Source organism: Centropristis striata, chromosome 2 (genome assembly GCF_030273125.1).
Source record: "Centropristis striata isolate RG_2023a ecotype Rhode Island chromosome 2, C.striata_1.0, whole genome shotgun sequence".
Taxonomy (NCBI): domain Eukaryota; kingdom Metazoa; phylum Chordata; class Actinopteri; order Perciformes; family Serranidae; genus Centropristis; species Centropristis striata.
Genome location: NC_081518.1, coordinates 15,051,123 through 15,072,411, shown reverse-complemented (window position 1 = coordinate 15,072,411; position 21,289 = coordinate 15,051,123). Strand labels below are relative to the sequence as shown.

Genomic DNA, 21,289 nt, shown 5'->3' with positions numbered 1-21,289 from the left:
AAAAACATTGTTTTTCTTTTACAGTATTCTTATGTGGTTTATCTAAGCTTTTGGTTAGTGAGGAAAACAGAACTATTTTGCAGCACTAAGGTCAAGGTTAAACATTTATAAAACTGTAATCGTTTTTCAAGGAAGTATTCCGATACATACCATGGTCTAAAAATCTGCATTCAAAATGTTACTTCAATAAAGGTACATTAGGTCCTTGAAATTCAGAATTCAGAGGGAACATTTACAAAACAAGTTTATCAGTTTGAACAACATATGTATTGTCTTTGTACAGTTTTCAATTGAATATATGTCACATAGGATGTGCAAATTCTGACATTCTGTTTTATTTATGTTTTGGACAACATCCCAACTTTTTTTGAATCAGGGTTGTTACTTCACCATTAAAATTACCATTTCTATATCGATTACACACCTCATATTGATGAAGAAAACTTCTGGCATGCCTCTACTGTGAACAAAGAATCTGAAAATGGCCCAAAACATCTTCAATCCTTCATGAAAGTCTCACAGTTATTACATCTCGAACACATGATTTTTGTGTGCCAAAATCTACAATTTAAAAACACTTCTATTGTGTGTGTGCACAAGAGTCTCAGAACTTCTTATTCCAGTCATACAGTCAGACAAAACCAACAGATACAAACACTTACCACAAACTTTCAGCTATTTCACCATTAAACTCCAATAGAAAAGGGTAATATTAGTTTGCCCACCTGGCCATGCTTGGTAAACATGACTTTTTAGGTTGCTTTAAATCATTTTTTATTTTTATGCACTCTATATTTTACATTCTTATGTATTTATTTGCCGTTTGCTTTGTTTTATCCTGTGTTACTGTTTTTCTACTGCTGCAAAACCACCAAATGAAATAAACAACAAATAAAGTTCTACTTGACCTGACTTGTGTGAGAGTTTGTTAACGGTTGTTTTCGAAGATGTTTTGCTGTTGTTAAATGTGGCACCCATAAACTTCAATTCATTAAGGACTTACTGCATTTTCAGCCATTTTTCGGATTCTCCATTCACACACAAAAAAAAATCATTAATTTAAAGTCACACGAGATGAGTAACTGCTACACAGTCCTTTTAAGAGTGAAGTATTCCTTTAAAGTATCAAAGTAAAAGTAATTATTTTTAGTGTTGGGAGTCTTTTTACTGAGTCGGGTCACTCACCTCGGACGGTAAATTGAACAAATCTTTCATGTTGAAGTAATTTCGTTCATTTCAACTAGTGCGGCGCCCACAGCCCTGTGGCTGAGCTGCCTGTCAAGTGATAAATGAACGAGAGACTCAAACTTGAATCACAAACTAATCATTTCTGTTTCCTGTCCTGACTGAGCTTATGCAGCTGTCACGTAACGAGGGAACCTACAAACGAAAATGAACGAATGACTCTTTGAGACTACTCATCCCCAGCCATATGAAAGATTAGTTGAAAGTGAATGAAACGCTCACGAACCACACAACACTACCTATTATGCAGAACCTATTATCCTACATTCATAGTGTGATACTATTATATAACATTATATTATTCAGTATTTATCATTAACATACATATATACATATATTTAAGAGCATTTTAATGTTGTAGTTCATCATTTTGGAACAAATTTTAGATACTTTGTACACTACTGTATCGTACTGCATCATATGTAAGCATACCATCTGTCTTTGTTTGAATATAAAAACTAATTAGTAAAAAAAATAAAATAATAATAATCATAATACATTTTATTTGTAAAGCACTTTTCATTGTTAAAAGGTGCTACAGAGTACAGCAAGATAAAAAAAACAGGTTTATAAGCAAGAGCACAACGATACCTTTAAGAAAAGGCTTTTTGAAAGAGAAAAGTTTTTAGGCATTTCTTAAAACTATTAAACAACTATTAGTGCAAATACATGTGAGGGATTAAGTTGTACAATATTTCCCTCTGACAAGCTGAAAATGGAAATATTTAAGTAAAGTATGTCAAGAAGTATGTCAAGTATGTAAAAAAAAAGTACATTAGTTGGGGGAGTGTATTCTAAATTATCTACATAACAACAATGTAAATGTCATGACAGCTCTGCTTCTGTGTTATTTCAAACAGCAGAAGGAAAATGTAATAAAGCTTGACTTTAACAAGGGGAGTGGAGAGCGGTTGGAAGCTTATTTTCCGTAAAATATATATTTTACAAGGGATTACTGCTGCGCAAACAAACGGGCATGAAGCATCTGGACATGTAACGAGTTAAAGGAGATGCTGGAAAGTACTAAATGTGCTGTTAATATGTACAGAACGTATCCTGAAAGAAATACATATACTTGTGTTTTCACACATAAAAAGGAATCTCTCAGTTCAGAAAGCGTCTCTGATCTTGGACCTCCAGTTTGCGGCTCTTTCAAACCCATTTCTGCCGGTCTGGTAGTCCCTGATAGCCTGTGTGATCTCTTCTTCTGTGGTCATTACAAACGGCCCTAGAGGGCACACACAACAGAGGAAAATGTTACGTTACAGGAATTGATTAAGTTCTGTTTGTGACTTCTTAAAAACATCAAGTTTTCCTTTTGTGCAGCGAGGGAAAAACAGAAAAGACGTACCGTGTTGTACAACCGGCTCTTTGATTGGTTCTCCAGCGATCAGCACAAAATGTGAAACATCAGAGCCCTGAGAAAGAAAAAGGAGCAGTACTGTCATCTTTGTCTGTGTGTGAAGTGGACTGACTTTCATTTGTAACTACAAAATCAGAGTTTCCTAAAATAGGGATTTATCTATCTAGAAATTGGCAGGGTCACAAGATGATTACAGAAAGAAAATTGCATATTTCTTTCGCACAACAGTTACACTGTGTATTTTTCCCCCATGGGGCCTCTAAAAAACATTTCATATTAACAATCTGAGGAAGAAAAATCACTTTTTGACACATGGAAAAGGTTTTTACTGTAAAACGTTTACTTATTATTCAATGACAAGCAAACATCCTGCAATATCAAACAGAACTGAAAATATATGCATATGCAATATTCCTGACTTAAAATGTCCTGTGTAATATATTTAGTTTACTTACATTATCACAAATGTTTCCAACAATTTTCAAACAATGTCACTTTAATCAAGAACATGCTGTGTGTCTGTCGCCTGTCTATGGCATGTTATCCCCTGATGAAATTGAATTTTTATCCATTTTTTTATAATACAATTTTTAGATCTTGGTCTTTTTTAACCATGTATTTTAACCAGATAAATGATCTTAAGATATCAGAGGAACAAGCTAAGCAAACATTAACAACACCACACTGACTTTTAAAATTAAACTTTAAAAGTCAGTGAAACTGACTACAATGACGCTATTGCTCCAGTTAGTTAGTTTATTTCAAATTAAGAAAGACATAGCAGCTGAAGATTATGTCTTGCACAATCAAGTAATGTACAAGATTATTAGCATCAGAATATAATTCAAATAATCATTATGCAGAATGGCTTACTTCAGAATAATGTACATTATTTTTATTGAATAATACTTATTGATGCATTAAAAGGGCATTATGGTCGGATAGTTTATTCTTGATTCTCATGATGCTTTGGGTTGGTTGTCAACTGGAATAAGACTCAAGAATAAGCTTTCTTTCTCCATAATCGCATACTGCACCTTGAAGGTTCTCACCTTGTTTTCAACTTTGACGCAGTCTCCATCTCCGAACACCACAGTGTGATGAGGCTCCACCTGCTGCTGCTCCTCATCTGGACCTGGAAAACAAGAAAGTTCACAGTTTTGCCCTTATTCTTCATTTTAAACATGTTCTGGCTGTGAGTGAGCAGGCTGCAGGATTTTATTCAGATTCAGCTGAAATCAGAACCTAATTCATTAAGATTTCTATTGACTTGAGCAGTACGAGTTCTATTTTGTCAGGGCAGCAATTCTGTTCAAACTGACTGATTTTTTGACTTCTTTTATCTTTTCATTATAGTGTCATTCATTAAGAAAGTGTTTTCTGAGTCCACTAGATGGCGCTCTCTGTTCAACAGAGGGTTGAAAGCAAACTGAATTGCTATTCTTTGAGACTTTCTGCAAAACAAGAAAGCCATCTAGTGTTGTCAACAAATACAACTGTAGGTTCATGAAGCTTCATTTTGACATCACTAAACGTCTCAACCCAGACTTATAGCAATTGGGAATTGGGAAACACACAGGTGTAATTATTAAACAGTTGTTTTTGTCATGAGTACTTTCACACGGCATGCTAATATTATGTGGCGAAAAAAGGAAAGTAATTTCTTTTCAATCGATTTTTTGAGCTTTTCGCAAATGCAACAACCAATCAGGTTGTGTTGTTTACTTATAAGGAATATAAAACAACAACACAGAGGATCCGTAATCTGAACCAAGAGAGTAAACTTCTGTCCGACGCTGCTCTGGCTCAACAGGATGCTGGTAATTAGTTTTGCCTGTGCCTGCGCCAATATATTCACATGTTCTTTATTCTATTTTTTCATCTATATGTCGATATGTCTGTATCTTGAGCTGCTGTGACAAATAATTTCCCCACTGCGGAAATCGTATTTTATCTTCATTGTTATTGAATTCAACGTTGAAAATGCCACAAATTCAAATTGCTGCCAGTATGAATATTTTTGTAATGCTAAATATTCCCTAGCAAGTATTTCGCAATTTTGTGATGATTATTGGCCACGCCCCCAGTGTGTAAGGGCCTTGATAGTCAGAGTGCCTCACTGAGGAAAGCAAAAAACAAATTGGTGAAGTAGGACAAAAATATTGATGGTCACTTAGGATGAAAATTAGATGACACCTGTTCAGACTTTGTATTTCATTTTTAACCTGAACTAGCTTACTTGCTGACTTTCAGCCATCATGTGCGTCATTAGCATTTGTTTGACAAATGATTACAGCATAGCACAGGTTTGTCTATGAAACATAACAAAACTACTGTGAGTTTAATAGAAATAAAGGCACCTGCACGTTTCAGACATTTTGACCTGCTTTCTGCACTTTGTTTGCACGCTGCGACACACAAAGCACTGACAGTAAACGCTGAGAAAGCCAGACACTTCCACTTGCGGTCGACGCATTCATCACATCCAGCTGGTCCTGATTTGGCCAGACTACATGTAGAGTTGGAGACTTAAGATTCAAATAACTTCTTTAATCTTTGCAGCCAGTTTCATCCTCTCGTGTCATCAAAACATCTGCCAGCAATTACAACCAGTCTGAGAGATCCTGCAGCGTAATGATGGGGAATAATCAAATCATAATGAAATTTTATGAAGGAATATTAAAAAGGGGAATTCTGACTGAAAATGGACCAAGACAGTCTCTGAAAAAGAGTTCACTGTCTGAAAGTGTTTGTTCACATGCGAGGGGAATTCCCTGATCACACAGCATCGTCCAGGAAATACAGTATTTCACAGTTTAATGTCAAAGAGCAACACAGATATAACAGGGTCATTTATGACATGTGGGTAAAGTGACTGATATGAAGCCAGACTCTAAGATGTTCATATTTTATACACAGTAGCACTATCATTTTTTCCAGTGATGCTGGGTAAACTTCAGACCGAACCAGAGTGTCTATGAGTGCATCCAGCTTTAAAGTGGAACACATGGTTCTTTTGGCTGAACGCAGAAGGGAAGTTGCGTCTGGACGGAGATCACACACATATTTGTAGTGATCGAGAAGAGCAGAGAGGGAGGTGAAGGAGCGATCAAACACACTGAAGAGAGGGCTTGGTCCAACTAGTAGAATAATGTTAATGTTACCCATTTATTGAAGAATAATTTTATTAATGTTGGACCGGTATCATATCGTTTTTGTACTCTCTGTTCACAGAGGAGGCAGGTGTGAGAAAGTTTTCCTCAAGAATTCAAGTTAATACAGGTTGAGTAACTGATGTTTTCATTAAACAGACAAAACTCACCAACATGAATGGATCCTGAGAGCGTGTAGATGAACGTCGTCCATCCTGTCAAACACAGAAATATTATTGATAAGTATTTGTGTATTAAGGAGGTCCTCTGCTTTGCAATACAAAAGTTGGCCACTTGCAGGCAGCAGTTGAGAACACAACATTGATTTATCATCACCTTTTGAGTAGCAAACTTTTCTTTTACAGACCCAGCAGTTATGGAGAAAGATTACCACAGCTCTGTTTTTGGTCTCGAACAATCCCCTGAAGTAGATATCAGGCTCTTTAGAGGCTAAATGTTACACTGTTTTCACCAGCTTGTATCTAACCATGTCTCTCTCTGTGGTTTTGCACTAAACAGGTAGCATAAAATGTGTGTGTGTTTGCTGCTGATGACCAAAACTACGTTATGAGAGCGGTGAGAGTGAATCATAACAGTAAAATTGCAGGTGGACAGCTAAACATTAAGCTGAAACTCACTTAAAGCTCTGTAAAACTGAAGGGAGCTGCAGACACCTGGTGATAATACTCCAGTTAGTCCTGTTAGTCTGCGCTGAATGTCTGGATAATGTTCTCAGCCAAGATATAGTCCTGAACATAACTTCTAAAAATGTAAAGTGGCATTTTTACACTTTGAAGGACAGACTTTTTCTTAACAACTCTTCATCCGATTTACTTCACACTTGGTGCTTAGGACATGCATTCATGTTTGAATGAGGGTTTTTTTGAGAGAGCTGCAAGCAGCAATACTGTATGACCTTTTCAGTAACCTTTAGAAGTGCTGGCGGGAAGATTTTGTTTCTTTTGGTTTGAGCCAGACTACATTCCCCCCTGCATTCAGACTTTGTGCTAAGCAAAGCTGACTGGTTGCCTGTGGTAGCATCGTATTTAATGTGAAGACATGAAACAAGTATCAATCTTCTCATCTAACTCTCAGAAGTAAATGAAATAAGCATATTTCCCCAATGTCATTTTCCCCCATGTCAATGCTTTAGAGAGGTGGTGAAATCGGAAATTACACTTCAACATCAGAAGAGAGAAGACAATATTTAGCCTAACTTATACTTTCTGTATCTGCACGGCCACAAGAGACTGCATGAAAATGTGTTTTCACAGATTGTCCACCACAAAAAACCCATGATGACCCAATGTAGTGTAAACAGAATATGGGTGTGAGGTGATTATTCATAACCTTTTCACCACAAACTTTGCAGTTAGTGCACAGGGAAGTGACAGAAATATATACAGTTATGAGGTTGAGAGCAGCTGGATATAGAAGTAACAGTGAATTTAAATGTGACTTATTTCCCCTTTTTCATTGTGTTGTAAAGAATCTCTTCCCCTCCACGTCTCTCTCTCTCTCTCTCGCTCACTATTTAAGTAATATGCTGAGCTGTCGTTTCCCCCAACAGCTTTACAAGCTTTACAAGCCTGGAGGTGTTTTGTGTTAGTACTGTATACAGTTTTATACACATTTCTCTTACTCCTTCACAGGCAAAGTGTAAAGCTAGTGTGAATCTTGTATATATATATATAGTGACCTAGATCCTTCAGAATGGAACCTAAAACTCTTACTATTACTATTAATAGTGCAGTGAAATGAGAAGGCATTGTTTCATAATTACTGTGGATGGTAACTGGTGTAAATGGTGCCCGAGAAGATCTAAATCTTATAAACAGCCCTGTGATTGTGAAAATTACAGCATAATGATAAATACTTAAACGTAAGCACATGTTAGCATATGTAGGTAGAAATATGGCCTACCCTGTGGAGTTTTTAATAAGTAACACTGACTATAATTTAAACCTTTTTACAAGAAAAAAAAGTGCACCTTCAACTTCACTCACCTTAGCTGACTTTATCAAGCTTCTGGTCTTAGAGACGAAGTAAGGCTGTAGCAGCAAAAGTGTTTTGAATTGGGCAAGCTTGGGTCTTATTTGTTATGAATTCAACTTTTAATTTGCAAACTGAGGAGAGTGCACAAGTCCTCCAACCCACACGACTATATAGATCTTTCATTGTTCCGGCCCTATAATACAACTCACACAGAAGTTTCCTAAATTAGCACCACTACTAGTGGGCAGGAGATCAACACATCCTCATATCCAAACATAACGTTTGCAGTTTTAAATACGGGAGTAACGTTGTGAAACTGTGGCAGTTTGGTTATGCAATTAAGGTACTTCGTTATGTTCAGGAAAATGGCATGGTTTATGTTAAAATAGGTATGTTTGTTACTTAATTTAAGTTACTGTATGCACAGAAGTTAACCTGTGGCGAGTTGAAATAAGTAAATATTGACTTTTGGTTTCAGGTGAGACAAGAACGGAGTTCTCAGGAGTTAATGTCTTATGTTTGTTTAAACCACCAATCCACCTTCTGCCTACGCAGACTTCACAGATGTTACTCTTTAAGCTGAGCACCTTCCTCTTTTGTTCTTGTCAAAATCAATACCGCCAATAGAGGTTGCTGCCACAACAGTCGTGTTTCCATCAACTAATTTCGATGCAAATTTTGAAGATTTGCATGAGAAATGCTTGATGGGAACACCAAAATGCGCATAAAGGTTTTCATGCTCACTTAAGGGTGATTTTTGTCTTTTTCGAAAAATAGTTAATGCGCTAAACGGGCAATGAAAGCGCCTTTCAACCCATGTGACTGATCAGCTTTTTTTATGCTTTGTCGGTTAAGACGAACTGACATGAAAGAACAATTATACGTTTCCCAATTTAACCTAATTCCTGAAGACTTCTCTCCATTTTCTCGCAATCTCTTCTTCTTCTTCTTGTACTGTTTACTGATGGATTAGCCTACAGCAACACATTACACTGCAATCGTTTATTCGCTCTAAACCAGTTGATGAAAGCATCCCTCATTCGCATTTTCTCTATTGTGACATTTGAAAATTCGAAATCGACTTTAATAGAAACACAGCTAACGACTGAAAATAATGGTCGTAATAAGGTGCTTTCACAGACGACATATGATTGGGTGATTTTGAGGGGAGGACAGTCTCTTTAAAAGCCACTTTTAACCAAAAAAAAAACATTTTATAAGGAGAATAATTTTTCAGTTCCATGTTATATTTACAAGTGACACTCATTGAATATTGTCCTCTTGTGGCAGGAAACAGAACAATAAGGCTTGCGGTAAATAGGCTCATCTCATGGTGAACACACTTCCGAGCAACAGGAGAAAAACGAGAAGGGATGGCTCAAGATCAGTCAGAGAGCAAAGAAACAATGAGATACTTTTGTGGGAGCGTCCGCACAGACCACTTTTGTTACTAACAAACCATTTACAGATACACTGTGGTGTATTTAGAAATGTTGTCCTCCTACCTGAGGGGACCGGCTGCACATGCAGGGCGCCTGTCTGCAGTCTGAAGTCCAGGTACATGGTTGGTGTTCTTGTGTAGACTTTAGACTATATGAGGAAAAGAGGGGACAGTAAGAAAATATACATATCTTCTCTAATGCATGCACACTGCCACAAGATTTAAATATTATGTATTAAACAGATGACACATTCATGCACACTCATAAATAGTGGCGCCAGTGACTGTCATGGCCATTTGTTTTCAACTTCAGAACCATTTGCACTGCTGTTCCCTGTAAATGGGCTGTGAACAAAAAGTTAGAGCTGCCTTGTTTTGTTGCTACCCACGAAGAATGTCACGAGAGTCAATGCTTCGGTACCAAATCGATGCAACAATTGCGATGGTGCTAATTTTTCTACAGAACCACAGATACCAGGGATGCAATTTTCCCAGACCTGATGGGGAGCTGTAGTGGGCTACTGTTCTAAAAAACAACAACAACAAAAACATCTCAATACTGTAGACCAAACAGTGCAATATATTTATTTAATGCGCAATAACTGCCATTATGTCCCTGTTTATCCCAAACTATTTCATCTATCCACATAATCTTGTCATCTGGTTTGATAACCTCGTTACAATCTAACCTAAATAACAAAATTAAAATCTATTTTAAGTGTCACACCCTCTAAGAAATGTATGTATATTTATGATCAAGGGCAAACATTCCATCAGTGATTAAATGTGTGGATGTTTTATGACATTTCTATAGGGGGTGAAGGCTTCAGTTTGGCTTAATTTCTGGACATAAGTTAGTGCATTTTCATTTGCCATCTTTCTTTTGGCCTGTTCATACTTATATGGGTTGCATTTTCTGATTATTTTTGGCCTTTTAAAAGTACTCCATGTATAATCCTGTTTTTGAAATGAATATTAGGATGATGTCTTTCTGTGAATGCTCTATGTGTACCTTACTTGATTTTGTTTTTATTGTAAAACCTGAAGCATATAAAAAAATAGAATAAATGCACCGGCATGGTTTAGACTTGCACCACCAACAGCATTGTGCATCACTGTCTGTGAGATTTATTTTTATTTTTATTTAGATTTTATTTTTTATTACGATTGACACAGATGACCTTAAAGACCTCTCAGCATTGAGGCTTTTTCAAAGAGGAAACATGAGAAAGTGAACAAAGTTAAGGAAATGAAAGCATCTGCATTTTCTTAGATTTTTCAGTTCCTATTCTGTGCAGAATTATCATTGTCATCTGTTAAAATGCAATAAATATAGGGCATTATTTTTACTTCTCTGTACAAAGTGCAGTGTCAGGTAAGCTACTTGAAATGTAACTCTGCTCTGCTACAGGTCACTCTACATGACTTCAAAGCTTCATAGAATGTAAGGCATTGTGGTAATCCCTTGCACAACTTATTACTCGTGATCAAATTTTGGCATAATTTTGACACTATAATATATATTTATGTATAATACAGTGGGTCAAATGGCAATGTTACAATGTGAAAGCAACCAACAGAATTATCACCTTAAAATTAGGCATTAGTCATTTTTCCATAATCCTGCTGACAATCAAACAGACAAACCAAAAACAGAACCTCTTCTGGCGGAGTGCTAACATGTTTTTTTTTTTTTACCTTTGGAGAAGGAGAAGGCTACTCGAGTTCAATGCCTTGTGTTAAACCCAGAGGTTTTAATGCTGGACCACATCTTGCAGTTTCGCCCTGCACGTAAACATTTACTACACAAAATTCAAACCATAATTGCACGATTATCGTCACTCTTGGCTTCCCGTTAGTTCATCACCAGCCCTTACTTCAATCTCTACATTATCTTCTACTAACGTTCACAAGTGTAATAAAACAAGCACACACAAACACAAACACCGCAGCATTACAAAGTCAACAGAGTCATCCCTCGCAGGCCAGAACAATCTGCTCCTCATTTGCAGTTTCCTCTTTTCAACCAGACACTCCATACTCTCACACTGGTCAAACTGTGTGTTAACAGGCATTCCCTTTCACACACCCATGCAAACACACACACACACACACACACAAATGCATGCATGTTTATGTCATTGTTTGTCTGTTTTTTCCTATTCGCCTCGAGCAGCCAGCAAATGTGCAATCACCATGAGATCAACAACCAGCAGGAAAGTAAACATCACGTTCAAAGCTCTCTTCTGTCTGTGGCTTGATTTAATGATGTAGTAGTGACATCACAGCCCTGTGGGTGAATTATGAACACAAACACACACAAAGAGACACGCACCCTTGCTCCTAAAGCTTCTCCAGATATCACAGCAACTGTAACTCCTCCCTGGCTCGGCTTGGGGATCTCGGAGCCTTTAAGCTCCTGGTACGCCGGTTCCACCATCTTGTCTCGTCTTGACAGGTTCACCCACAGCTGTAAGCCCACCACCGGCTCCTCTGACAAAGGCATCTCAGCGTGGACCACCCCCTGTCCTGCAGTCATCCACTGGTGGACAAAGAGACATATTTTAAATACAGCAAAGACACAATTACAAATGCAGAGTCAGCAGAACAGTTGAAACATACTGTAAATATATATTCACCTTAAAGGAATATATAGTTGAAGAAATGTATGTCAGTATTCATAAATTACTGAAATAAATGGAAACCACTTAATCACATATTTTCCTTTAATAAATGTCCAGCAGTAGTATAAAGAATATACATTTTGTCGGCCTGCTATTATGCAAAAACGCCACTTTGGACTCCAAAGAAAAGCGAACAAAAGATTTTCAGATAAACAAAGCTGCGCTCTTCTGATTGGTTTCTAATTATAATAAATACATTATAAAACATTTCAGGTAGTGATTCATACAAACTGCATGAAACGAAGTGTAGTTTTACAGCTTCTGATTCTCCTTTAGTCCAGCTGGAAATTTCCACTCAAGTTTTAAAGCAGCTGGCCGCTGATTATTCATCTGTGACTGTTCATCATGCTGTTTGGTTTCTTTTATTGCTCTGTGCTGAGCACTTACTGTCGGGGATCTCTTGGATAATAAAACACGCAGAGGGCATGAGAGAACAGACGCAGCGCAGATCTGTCCGCAGTGGTTTAAATTTATTCCAAAACATCTTGTATGATATAATGAATAAGCAGTGAAACTTGGAAGTGGGGCTACATAAAATTCAGATAGAGAAGGAGATTGTGTATGAAGAAACTTTTATATAATTATGCTTTTAGCAGGTCCATTGGGGCTTACTATTTAAATGTGGAATTAATTCAAAGATTTACTGTTAAAATTATTGAGCTTTTTACGCGGGCCGTCGTCACCGCGTCCTTTAATGCTTTAATCTGAGTGTCTGAGCATCTGCGGCTCCAACTTGACGTCCGAAACCTACAGAGGGTGCACATGGTGGGTTACAGCGAATTCAGCTGAACCTACTGAACCTCTCGAAGCTGAGTCAGCAGCCTGCATGTGCGTATGTGCGTGTGCGCGCGCGTGTGTGTGTGTGTGTAACTTTACTACTTCAAAAACACAGGAAACAAGCCACAGGGCATGATATCCAATTAGTGTGAGTGCAAAACATTATAATGCATATGTAATGAGTTTGTGGGGATTTGTATGCCAATGGGCTTAAGACTTGTTCTGCTCTTGTAGTTTCATTCACGTTAATAACAAGTGGACTGAATGATTCTGCTTTAAGTTGATGACTGGCTTAAACATGGCTTCTGACTGGCTTCAACAATATTTATCATCAGAGGATTAGACTGATAGATAACAATAATCACTCTGTAAGATTAGGATTTTCTGTTTTTTCAGATATTAGATGCACGGTATCTTACAGAGTGATTATTGATTTTATATATATATATATATATATATATATATATACATATACACATACATACTGTTTTATATAAGGATAAGTTGGGAAATGCACTCATTTGTTTTCTTGCTGAGAGTAAGATGACAGTAAGACGTTTGGTAAACGTGAAGCTCAGCTTAGCATAAAGACTGAAAACAGGGAGGAACAGCTCACTAATGCCTGATTCACATTACAAGATTTACTGTCTTGTAATCTTGACTATTGAAGTCGATGATGAGTATGTCTGGTCTCCAAAAAACTCTTTGGCGAGTCTCATAGCTTGTGTCTCTGAACAGTTCGCACACAGTGATTGAGCACCAGTTTGCAAGTGCAGAGCCTCTGATCTGGGGCTTTTGTTGTGGAGCTTTAAAAAGTGTTGTCAAGTGGAAAATCAGGGCTAAATTGTTACAGTGTACACAAGGCATTAGTAAAAATTACCTTGATGAGGTTTTGCTTGGTTTTATGGACCGGACTATTTCTTGGCCAGAGATGTACCAGAAACTTAAAATGATCATATTTCATAACCACGCGAACACAGTGTGTATAAGGTAATGTATAACTTCACAACAAACATATTTAAACAACCTTTAAACACACCTATAAATCGGCCCACATCATATTTTTAATTTGTTGTTCTTTTAAACCAATCTCACAACGATATGATACATCAAAAGGGAATATGAGTGTATCCTCATCATATCGAGCATGATTGGCTGGAATGAGGTCACGAGAGAAGACAACAGACTGTAAATAGAGGATCCATATTTTGTGATCCTGATCATATCAGGAAATAAATACAAAATGAGACAGCACAGACTACAAACCTAATTGTAAGCATCACAAATTGGTCAAATTATCATACATTATGGCACTTTTGACATCGTCATCATTATCATACAATAATTATTTTGCATCTGGCAACATATCACCGTCCTAATTTCACGTCTGTGAATCTTCAGCCAGCAGATGTTTAGCTTAGCTTAGTATAAAGGTTGGAAACATGGGTAATCAGCCAGCCTGGCTCTGTATAAAAATGACATAACCCCACGTTAAATGGAAAATTTTTCGTATTTCAGTTATTGTTCGAATTTGACAAATGATATATAATTGTAAGCTTTAGAGGTGCTGTTGGGCAGATTTTGTCAGAGCAGCCCTGTTTCCAGTCTTTGTGCTAAGCTAACCATTTGTACCTTTATATTTACTGTACAAACATGAGAGCATGGTCAATCCTTATATCCTACTCCTGGCAAGAAAGCACCTTTCCCAAAATGTTGAACTATTTCTTAAAAAAAATAAGAGTGTTATGTTATGCCGTACTTGCAGATCTCCAGCTTTCAGTCGTCCTGAATGGCCACAGAAGTCTTCATGTGCTGTAACCCCCTCTAGAACATAAGTTACCTGTTTGAGGAAACACATACACAAATGTAGCATTAACCGTCTTTGCAAAATTGTGCAGGACTGCCTCATACAGATGACTCAATTATGAGTTCAAAACAATTGTAAAGAATTTGGGCATTATATAAAATGCATTTTGTCTTATTTTAGTGCATTTTTGAAGCCTATTTGACATAAAGTAATAAACGTTCTTAGCATGAAGTGAAATATAATGTTCCAGGTTTCATTAACTCAGGTCATGAGCTTATAAACCAGCGCTGCGTCGACACTAAAAGCATGTGTGTGCTCACTTCACCGCCGCAGTGGTCAGACTGGACAGGAAGAGAAGTGCTGAGTGGCGGGTCACGGGTTCAAAGGTGAACATCTGTGTGCAGGGGGAAAGCTCGGCCCCTGCAGGGAGCTGCCTGTGATCTGTCTCCGCAGCTGCGTGATTTCAAAAGTCATGTGAGTGTGAGCAAACACACCTGCTGAAAGGCATGCTGGGAGTATAGCCTGGTCCTGTCCGCCCACACCGGGAGATTTAAGTTGCCTCTGCCAACTCAAATACACGTGGAGGAATGTCCGGCAACTTAAGGACAATATCTGGGTTTTTAAGTTCGACTTAAGATTTACAACCTCCCACATTACCTTCATTCACTGTGATGGGAGTATTACTGATAATACTGAGTGCAAAGCTAAAACTTAATATGAAAAATGTGACAGGGTTGTAATTAACTCAATAAAACAGCATTAAGCTCAAAAAGTGATTATTTATGAAGCCAGCTCACAGAGAGTATACAAAATGGGAGCCAGAATCAGAGCAATCTATTATCTATTTCATTCCTCAAGTCTGAAATGAAATGTAATTAAATCCAGTGTCAGCAGCCTAATTCAACATTTGCATGATTTGATCATTGCATGTCACACATATATTATTTTATGGTGCATTTGATTGCATAAATCAGGCTTACATATGACATACATATACAGAGTTTGAACATGAATGTGTAGGTTAATAAAAACTTTACAAGCAGCTTTTGATACAAGTCAAATTGTATACAAATATAATAATGCATATATGTTTTTGTTGGATGACAAAATATCTCATTAGAGTTAAATTTTAAGAGCTGATATCTAGCCATTATTATCAAGAAAACCATGGGAAATGTCTAGATATCAGCTCTTAAAATTAAACTCTTATGAGCTATTTTTGTTGTTATCATTAGATTTGTCCAAACAAATGTACCCTTAGTTGCACCAGGCATTAAAATGAATAAGACATTGAAGAAAACAAGGGTGGTCTAATCATTTTTTCCACGACTGTATGACGATGTACATAGTGACACATCATGATGGACGAGGATATTGTTGTTGAGGTCTCGTCTTATGGTCTATTCCTTTCATTTTAACGGATCAGACTGTGATGATGTGTTTAAATTCAAACTTGATTTTGATTAATAAATATTCAGGCATCTTTGGGAGAAAGTGAAGAGAAAGGGTACGGTGACGCAAAAGTGTGGAATTGGATTGTATGCAGCCAGGCGGCATCACTTAAAGCGTAAGAGCATCTTTGGGCATGCGGTTGTTTTCACACCACGCATTTTCATCAAATACTCCTTCCACAAAGTTCTCCACCATCCACTAGATCTCCCAGGTCTCGTCCAAAGCCGTCTGGCTCGCCTCCGACGAATTGCTGCATCCAAAATGTGATAGAGGTAATTACAGATCCTTCTCTGTTCACTAATACTATCTGTACATATCCTGTACATTTGGTGGAAAGACTCCTGTAAGTTTATTAGAGCTGCCAGAGCAGCTTGAAGGTCCGACGCATGGAAATAATCCCACGTTTGTTTATTTCCCTGTACTGGAGCATGTATGTGACGTAAACACATACGTGACGTGAGCAGATCTGAGCAGAGTTTTGCGTCTTACGGACACACTACGGTGGAGCGGATTCAACTTTTCCACTTTGGAAGGTGGTTTCAGATTTTTGCGTTTTTAAGCCCCAAAAACGCCATCACCATCTAAACGAAAGGCACTTCCGATAAAATATTTTATCGTTTTTACCCGCAAGCGTCCTCTTGTAAACGGGGCCTCAATCACAATGTTCAGCCATTGGTGGCATCGTCCATTGACCTTACATATCAAATACCAAGTTAATATATGAGATCTGTTGGCCTATAGATTAAATTGGATAATGACAAATGGTATTTTAAGTGCTGTTTTCCTAGCATTAAGCTAACATTAAATGCAGTAACACAGGTGTTTAGAGTGCAACTCACCAGGAGGTGGTAGTATGCATAAAGTATAACTGTTCTCATGGGAACAAAAATCTTAAGTGCTGGTGAGTATCGACCCATTTCAGGCCTGATTTAATCAGATTTTCTCCCACTTCAATCAGCAGAAACCAGTAAAAGCAAAAACTAAAAAGACTCATAATTTAAAGATAGAGTTCAGAACTTTTACATACATGTACGTCTGTTACAACCAGAAAAACAGTGCTGCTGAATTTGTTTGCTTGTGCAAAGAAAAATCTGTGAAAACTGTATTAAAATATGTAATGCAGGGCTCAGCTGTATTAATAAGTATGTAAAAGAGGTTGGATCAGTCATATGATTATACATTTTGTGGTCCTGTATGTGTATTTGACCTCTCAGTTTACAGAAAACTGGGTCAGCCATCACGTCAGAAAGTCAATAACACTGAAGAGTCTCTTTGGTGGAGACAAAATACATTCATTTCAAATGCCAAGAAGAATAAAAAACACCAACCACAAAACCAAGGACGGTTCAACAAAACACATCAGAAGACGGGACAATTCCTCTCTTTCAAAACAAGGGGATTTTTTTTTTTTTTTTGTGGGTTGTCATGATTTAATTTTCAAACCAAAGGTCTCTGGGCTCATGCAAACCTAAGAGGACCAGCAGATATTGGAGCTATTATATAAGCTGGTTCTTTTATTAAATCTTTAAACCTGAATCAACATTTGTGGAAGGTAAAGTGGTGTTGTGGCTCTGGACACTGTTCTGCTGCTGCCATCTTGTGAGCAAAGAAGGAATTTCACCCCTCAGTGAAAATGTTTGTCCTCTGCTTCTGGTTTTATTGTCATTTTTAGTGTTTTAGTCAAAGCAGTTGCACCAGTTCAGCACTGTTATAATAAATTGACATTATTATGTGTTGCACTTAAATTATTTGACCTCATTTACACCTTAAGTTCTGGATCTTAATGACTTTTGTCATGTTTTTGAAGGTACTAAATAAATAAATGTGTATTATTATTAAAGTTAATATTGTATTATTTTGAGTAAGTAGGAGGGAGATTTACTTTTTTTGGCCAGGAAAGTGATACTTTAATTGGATTCCTACTTATGACAGGTAATATCCTGAACTCAGTTAAAAAAAATTGAGGTTTAACACATTCTGATTTTGTTGCTTTGTTTTAAAAGTTACGTTATTCTTTTGTTTTACCCATTCATGAGTTGAGATGAAAGCTTGTATTTTCAAAAGAATGTTTAATTTAATATTTAATTTATGATTAAATATGATCATCAGCACTAATCATTTTCAGACAGAAGGGATGTCATCAAATTGCTTTTTTTGCCCAATAGATTCACTTTATTATTACGTAAGTCAGGAAATAGCAGCAAGAGAAGCTGGAGTTGAGAAATGTTTGGTATATTTATTTTAATCAAGGGGACTTTAAATCACACAACACTCTCTGTTGTTAGAGCCTCAATTCAAATAAGAAAAAAAAAACTCCCCAAAAAATGCTTTAACAGCAAAAAGGAATGGTGACACACCTTAAAATGACAAGTGATTAGATAAAGATATGGTGTCCTGGTGGAGAGAGGGAAGTTTGATGAAAGGACAAAAGTTTTGTGTTCCTCCTATTCAAGTATAATAGGCCTCAGACTCAAAATTGTGTGGAAAGCTTATATTAATTATTCTTACCGTCTCAAATCCTCTGTGAGGATGGTCGGGAAAACCTGCCGGCTTGCTCACTCTGAACTCATCCAACATCAGGAAAGGATCCAGGTTTCTCAGCTGGAAATAAAATATGTGCAGTACTGCAGGAATCACATTGATGGTTATATTAAAGTTTAAGCTTTTTTGACTGCTTTAAAGAGACTGGTATCAAGATAAGTTAGTTTAATTAATATCAGAGGGTAGCGTATATATAATATACGCTACCCTCTGCCCTTTGAATAAGGAAAACTCCCCCAAAAAAGTAAATGGAAGACAAAAAGAGAAGAATCTTCATAAAGAACAACAGAGGTGGGACCCCTCTTCCTGAACAGACAGACATGTATTAGATATTGTGTGTACAGAATTAAAAAAAACATAATAAATTACCTCATTTCTACCGATGCTTCTACGGACACGAGCACCGAGTCCCTCCGACTGCTCCACGCTCAAAACTGTCCTTTCCACCCTCCTTATGTTCATTGTGCAGAGAAAAGATTCACTAGTCACTGCAACAACAAAAAAAACATAACATAAAAAGGATAAAGGTGGCATGATGAAGGATATGATGACAATAAAAGAGATTCATGGACCTGATAAATGGTTTGTTTTGACATCCATGTCTTGTGCACAAGTTCTTCTTTAATTTTTCAAAAAGAAGCTTGTTTGATCTTGATCATGTCTTTAAGAAATCTTAAACATTAAGGAAATGCCTTGCTCTATATTTTGATATTGCTGCTTTGATTCAGTGATACAGAGTAAAATTGATGCATTAATATTACTGTGATCCACTTTGGGTCATGAATAGAAATGTTAAATACATGTATTCAGCTATTTAGCATTGTTATAGTCTAAAAAATTTGCTTCCCTGGCTCCCCTGAAAAAAAAATCAAAAACAGTTATATTTTTAATATTTTCTTTGCTTCTCCTTGCCATCATAGCCTACTGACAAAAACATTTTAGCTAAGTCATTTTAGCTTGCAGAACATGGAAGTTGCTGGTCTCTTGCTGCTTCGATAGTTTTTTTTTTTGTTGTGTGATTTTGATGTATAGGGTTTGTTCAGAGTCACCAAAGTCACACAATAACTAAAACAAACTAACTGATCAAGGCAGCGGTAGACCAGAGACTTCCATGTTTTGCAAGGTAAAATTACTGCTTTTGTCAATGGAGTCTGGTGGCTTTGACAAAAGCATAACAGCTTCAGTTGTCTCTTTAAAAACTTAAACGGGGCTGTCTAATGGCAAAGCTGTGAAAATATTTTAAATATAGCATACATTTGCAAAGATATTGTTTTTTTTATGCAGCTAAAATACATTTTGTACTGACCACCATCTTCTGTAGGTGATACACTGACTATACAGCATACAGTCAAACTCAAAAAACAGATCTATACCTTTAAATAGTGGTCTCAAAGCTAAATTGTACAATCTCAACTGCAATTCATATTCCTTAGCTTGTCACTGTTTCTTTTAATAGTCTTTTTTTAAAGTATCTTGGGAAAATTAAATAAAAATGATGACCTGTTGGGAAAGAAAATCCCCAAAATTAAACACTGCAAAGTGACGATGATGATAACAAAATAAGCGGAAAGCTGACGCAATCGCAGGAGTTTCCCGCTTTCAAAACAAAATCTTCCTGGCAAATTGGATAACAGCTGCTGCAGAGAGACCGATCAGACAGCAGCGAGCATCTGAATCAGCTGAGCAGCAGTGAGTCAGCTGAGCGGGTCAGCTGGTCGTCAGCTGATCTCAGATCTGCTGCTGCTGACTTTCCCCACCTTCACTTCAGAGACACTTCCTAAAAATGCTCTTGCATCATGTCTGTCCCGCTCTGTGTGACTTTTAACTTCTTATCCAGAAGCACCGAATTAAAAAACACCCTGTTGAAGCGACCTCTGACGTCATGATGTTGTCGCCCGGACACCAAATTCACACTATATACAATTAAGCATTTCTTTTAAACCACAACTGCCACCGCTGCATAGTTGCATATTTTTTTTATTGTGTATTAAGTTACATACATTACCTGTCACGAATCACCTGCCAGAAACGACACTGTGTGTTAACGTTTCTGTCCACATTAAACTACATTATAAAAACACAGTATTACTTACCTGAAAATATAGCCGAGTCCCGTCACGGCTCTGGTTGTTTGTTTGTTTTTTACTGTTTTTGTGCCGACATAGGAATAAACGCCGGTTTGTTGTTGGCACTTGGCCTTCTTCACCTGCTCCGGTAGGATTACAATGCGGAAGGGAATTACACGGGAGGGGGCGTGGCTAAATATATTCTCACTGAAGCGAAGGATAAATTAGTTTACTTGGTTTACGAATGATTTAAAGTATGTTTCTCATCACTTAAAACATGCTTGAATTATATATATGCCTAATCATTTTAATATGATTGTGTAATTGGTGGGAATGTTTTTCATGATTCATTATTATCGTTGTGTCACCAGTTCTCCATAACCATGACTCAGCACTTTTAGACAATTCTCACCAATTTCTGATTGGTTTATTACAATAACTGTTAGTATGCATTTCTTTGTAATTCTCCACAGCATGCATTGGTAAACTCAGAACACTTTAGACTTAGGTATGTGTGTATTTTGAGGAACAGACTTTGTGTCTACACTGTACATTTGAGTAAGATATTGATATGCTGACAACGCACTGACCACTTCATTCAGCTATAACAGTCTGACCATATAAGCTGAGGCCAGTCTGACCAGTTTGACTACACCTGACACATACATGTTTCATTTGTTGACACTTTGACTATGTATGTAGGCTACAATGTTCAGCAACCTGCAATGTCCAAAATAGCTGGCACTGTGCCATAACAATCATATAT

At 37.2% G+C, this 21,289-nt stretch overlaps 1 protein-coding gene across 2 annotated transcripts; it reads right to left on the bottom strand.

Annotated features, from left to right (window-relative positions):
- Positions 1–1,725: 1,725 nt before the first annotated feature.
- Positions 1,726–20,691, bottom strand: pir (pirin). 2 transcript variants are annotated; one of them, XM_059346068.1, is made up of 10 exons: positions 20,551–20,691; positions 18,827–18,945; positions 18,425–18,517; positions 14,417–14,497; positions 11,532–11,738; positions 9,261–9,345; positions 5,931–5,975; positions 3,661–3,743; positions 2,597–2,663; positions 1,726–2,473 (listed from the first exon to the last, which is right to left on the bottom strand). In XM_059346068.1, the coding sequence occupies exons 2-10, from the start codon at positions 18,917–18,919 to the stop codon at positions 2,355–2,357; spliced, it is 873 nt and encodes a 290-aa protein (XP_059202051.1). In that variant the 5' UTR covers positions 18,920–18,945; positions 20,551–20,691; the 3' UTR covers positions 1,726–2,354. The 2 variants fall into 2 exon arrangements, with proteins under 2 accessions (XP_059202051.1, XP_059202043.1); XM_059346060.1 differs by lacking the exon at positions 20,551–20,691 and adding an exon at positions 19,030–19,164.
- Positions 20,692–21,289: the final 598 nt, after the last annotated feature.

Coding starts and splice junctions, on each gene's coding strand:
- pir (XM_059346060.1), bottom strand. CDS start 19,057: ATGGATGTCAAAACAAACCATTTATCAG. Junction 14,498..18,424: donor CTCACAGAGGATTTGAGACG/GTAAGAATAATT, acceptor TTCCTCAAACAG/GTAACTTATGTTCTAGAGGG. Junction 5,976..9,260: donor TGTGCAGCCGGTCCCCTCAG/GTAGGAGGACAA, acceptor TGTGTTTGACAG/GATGGACGACGTTCATCTAC.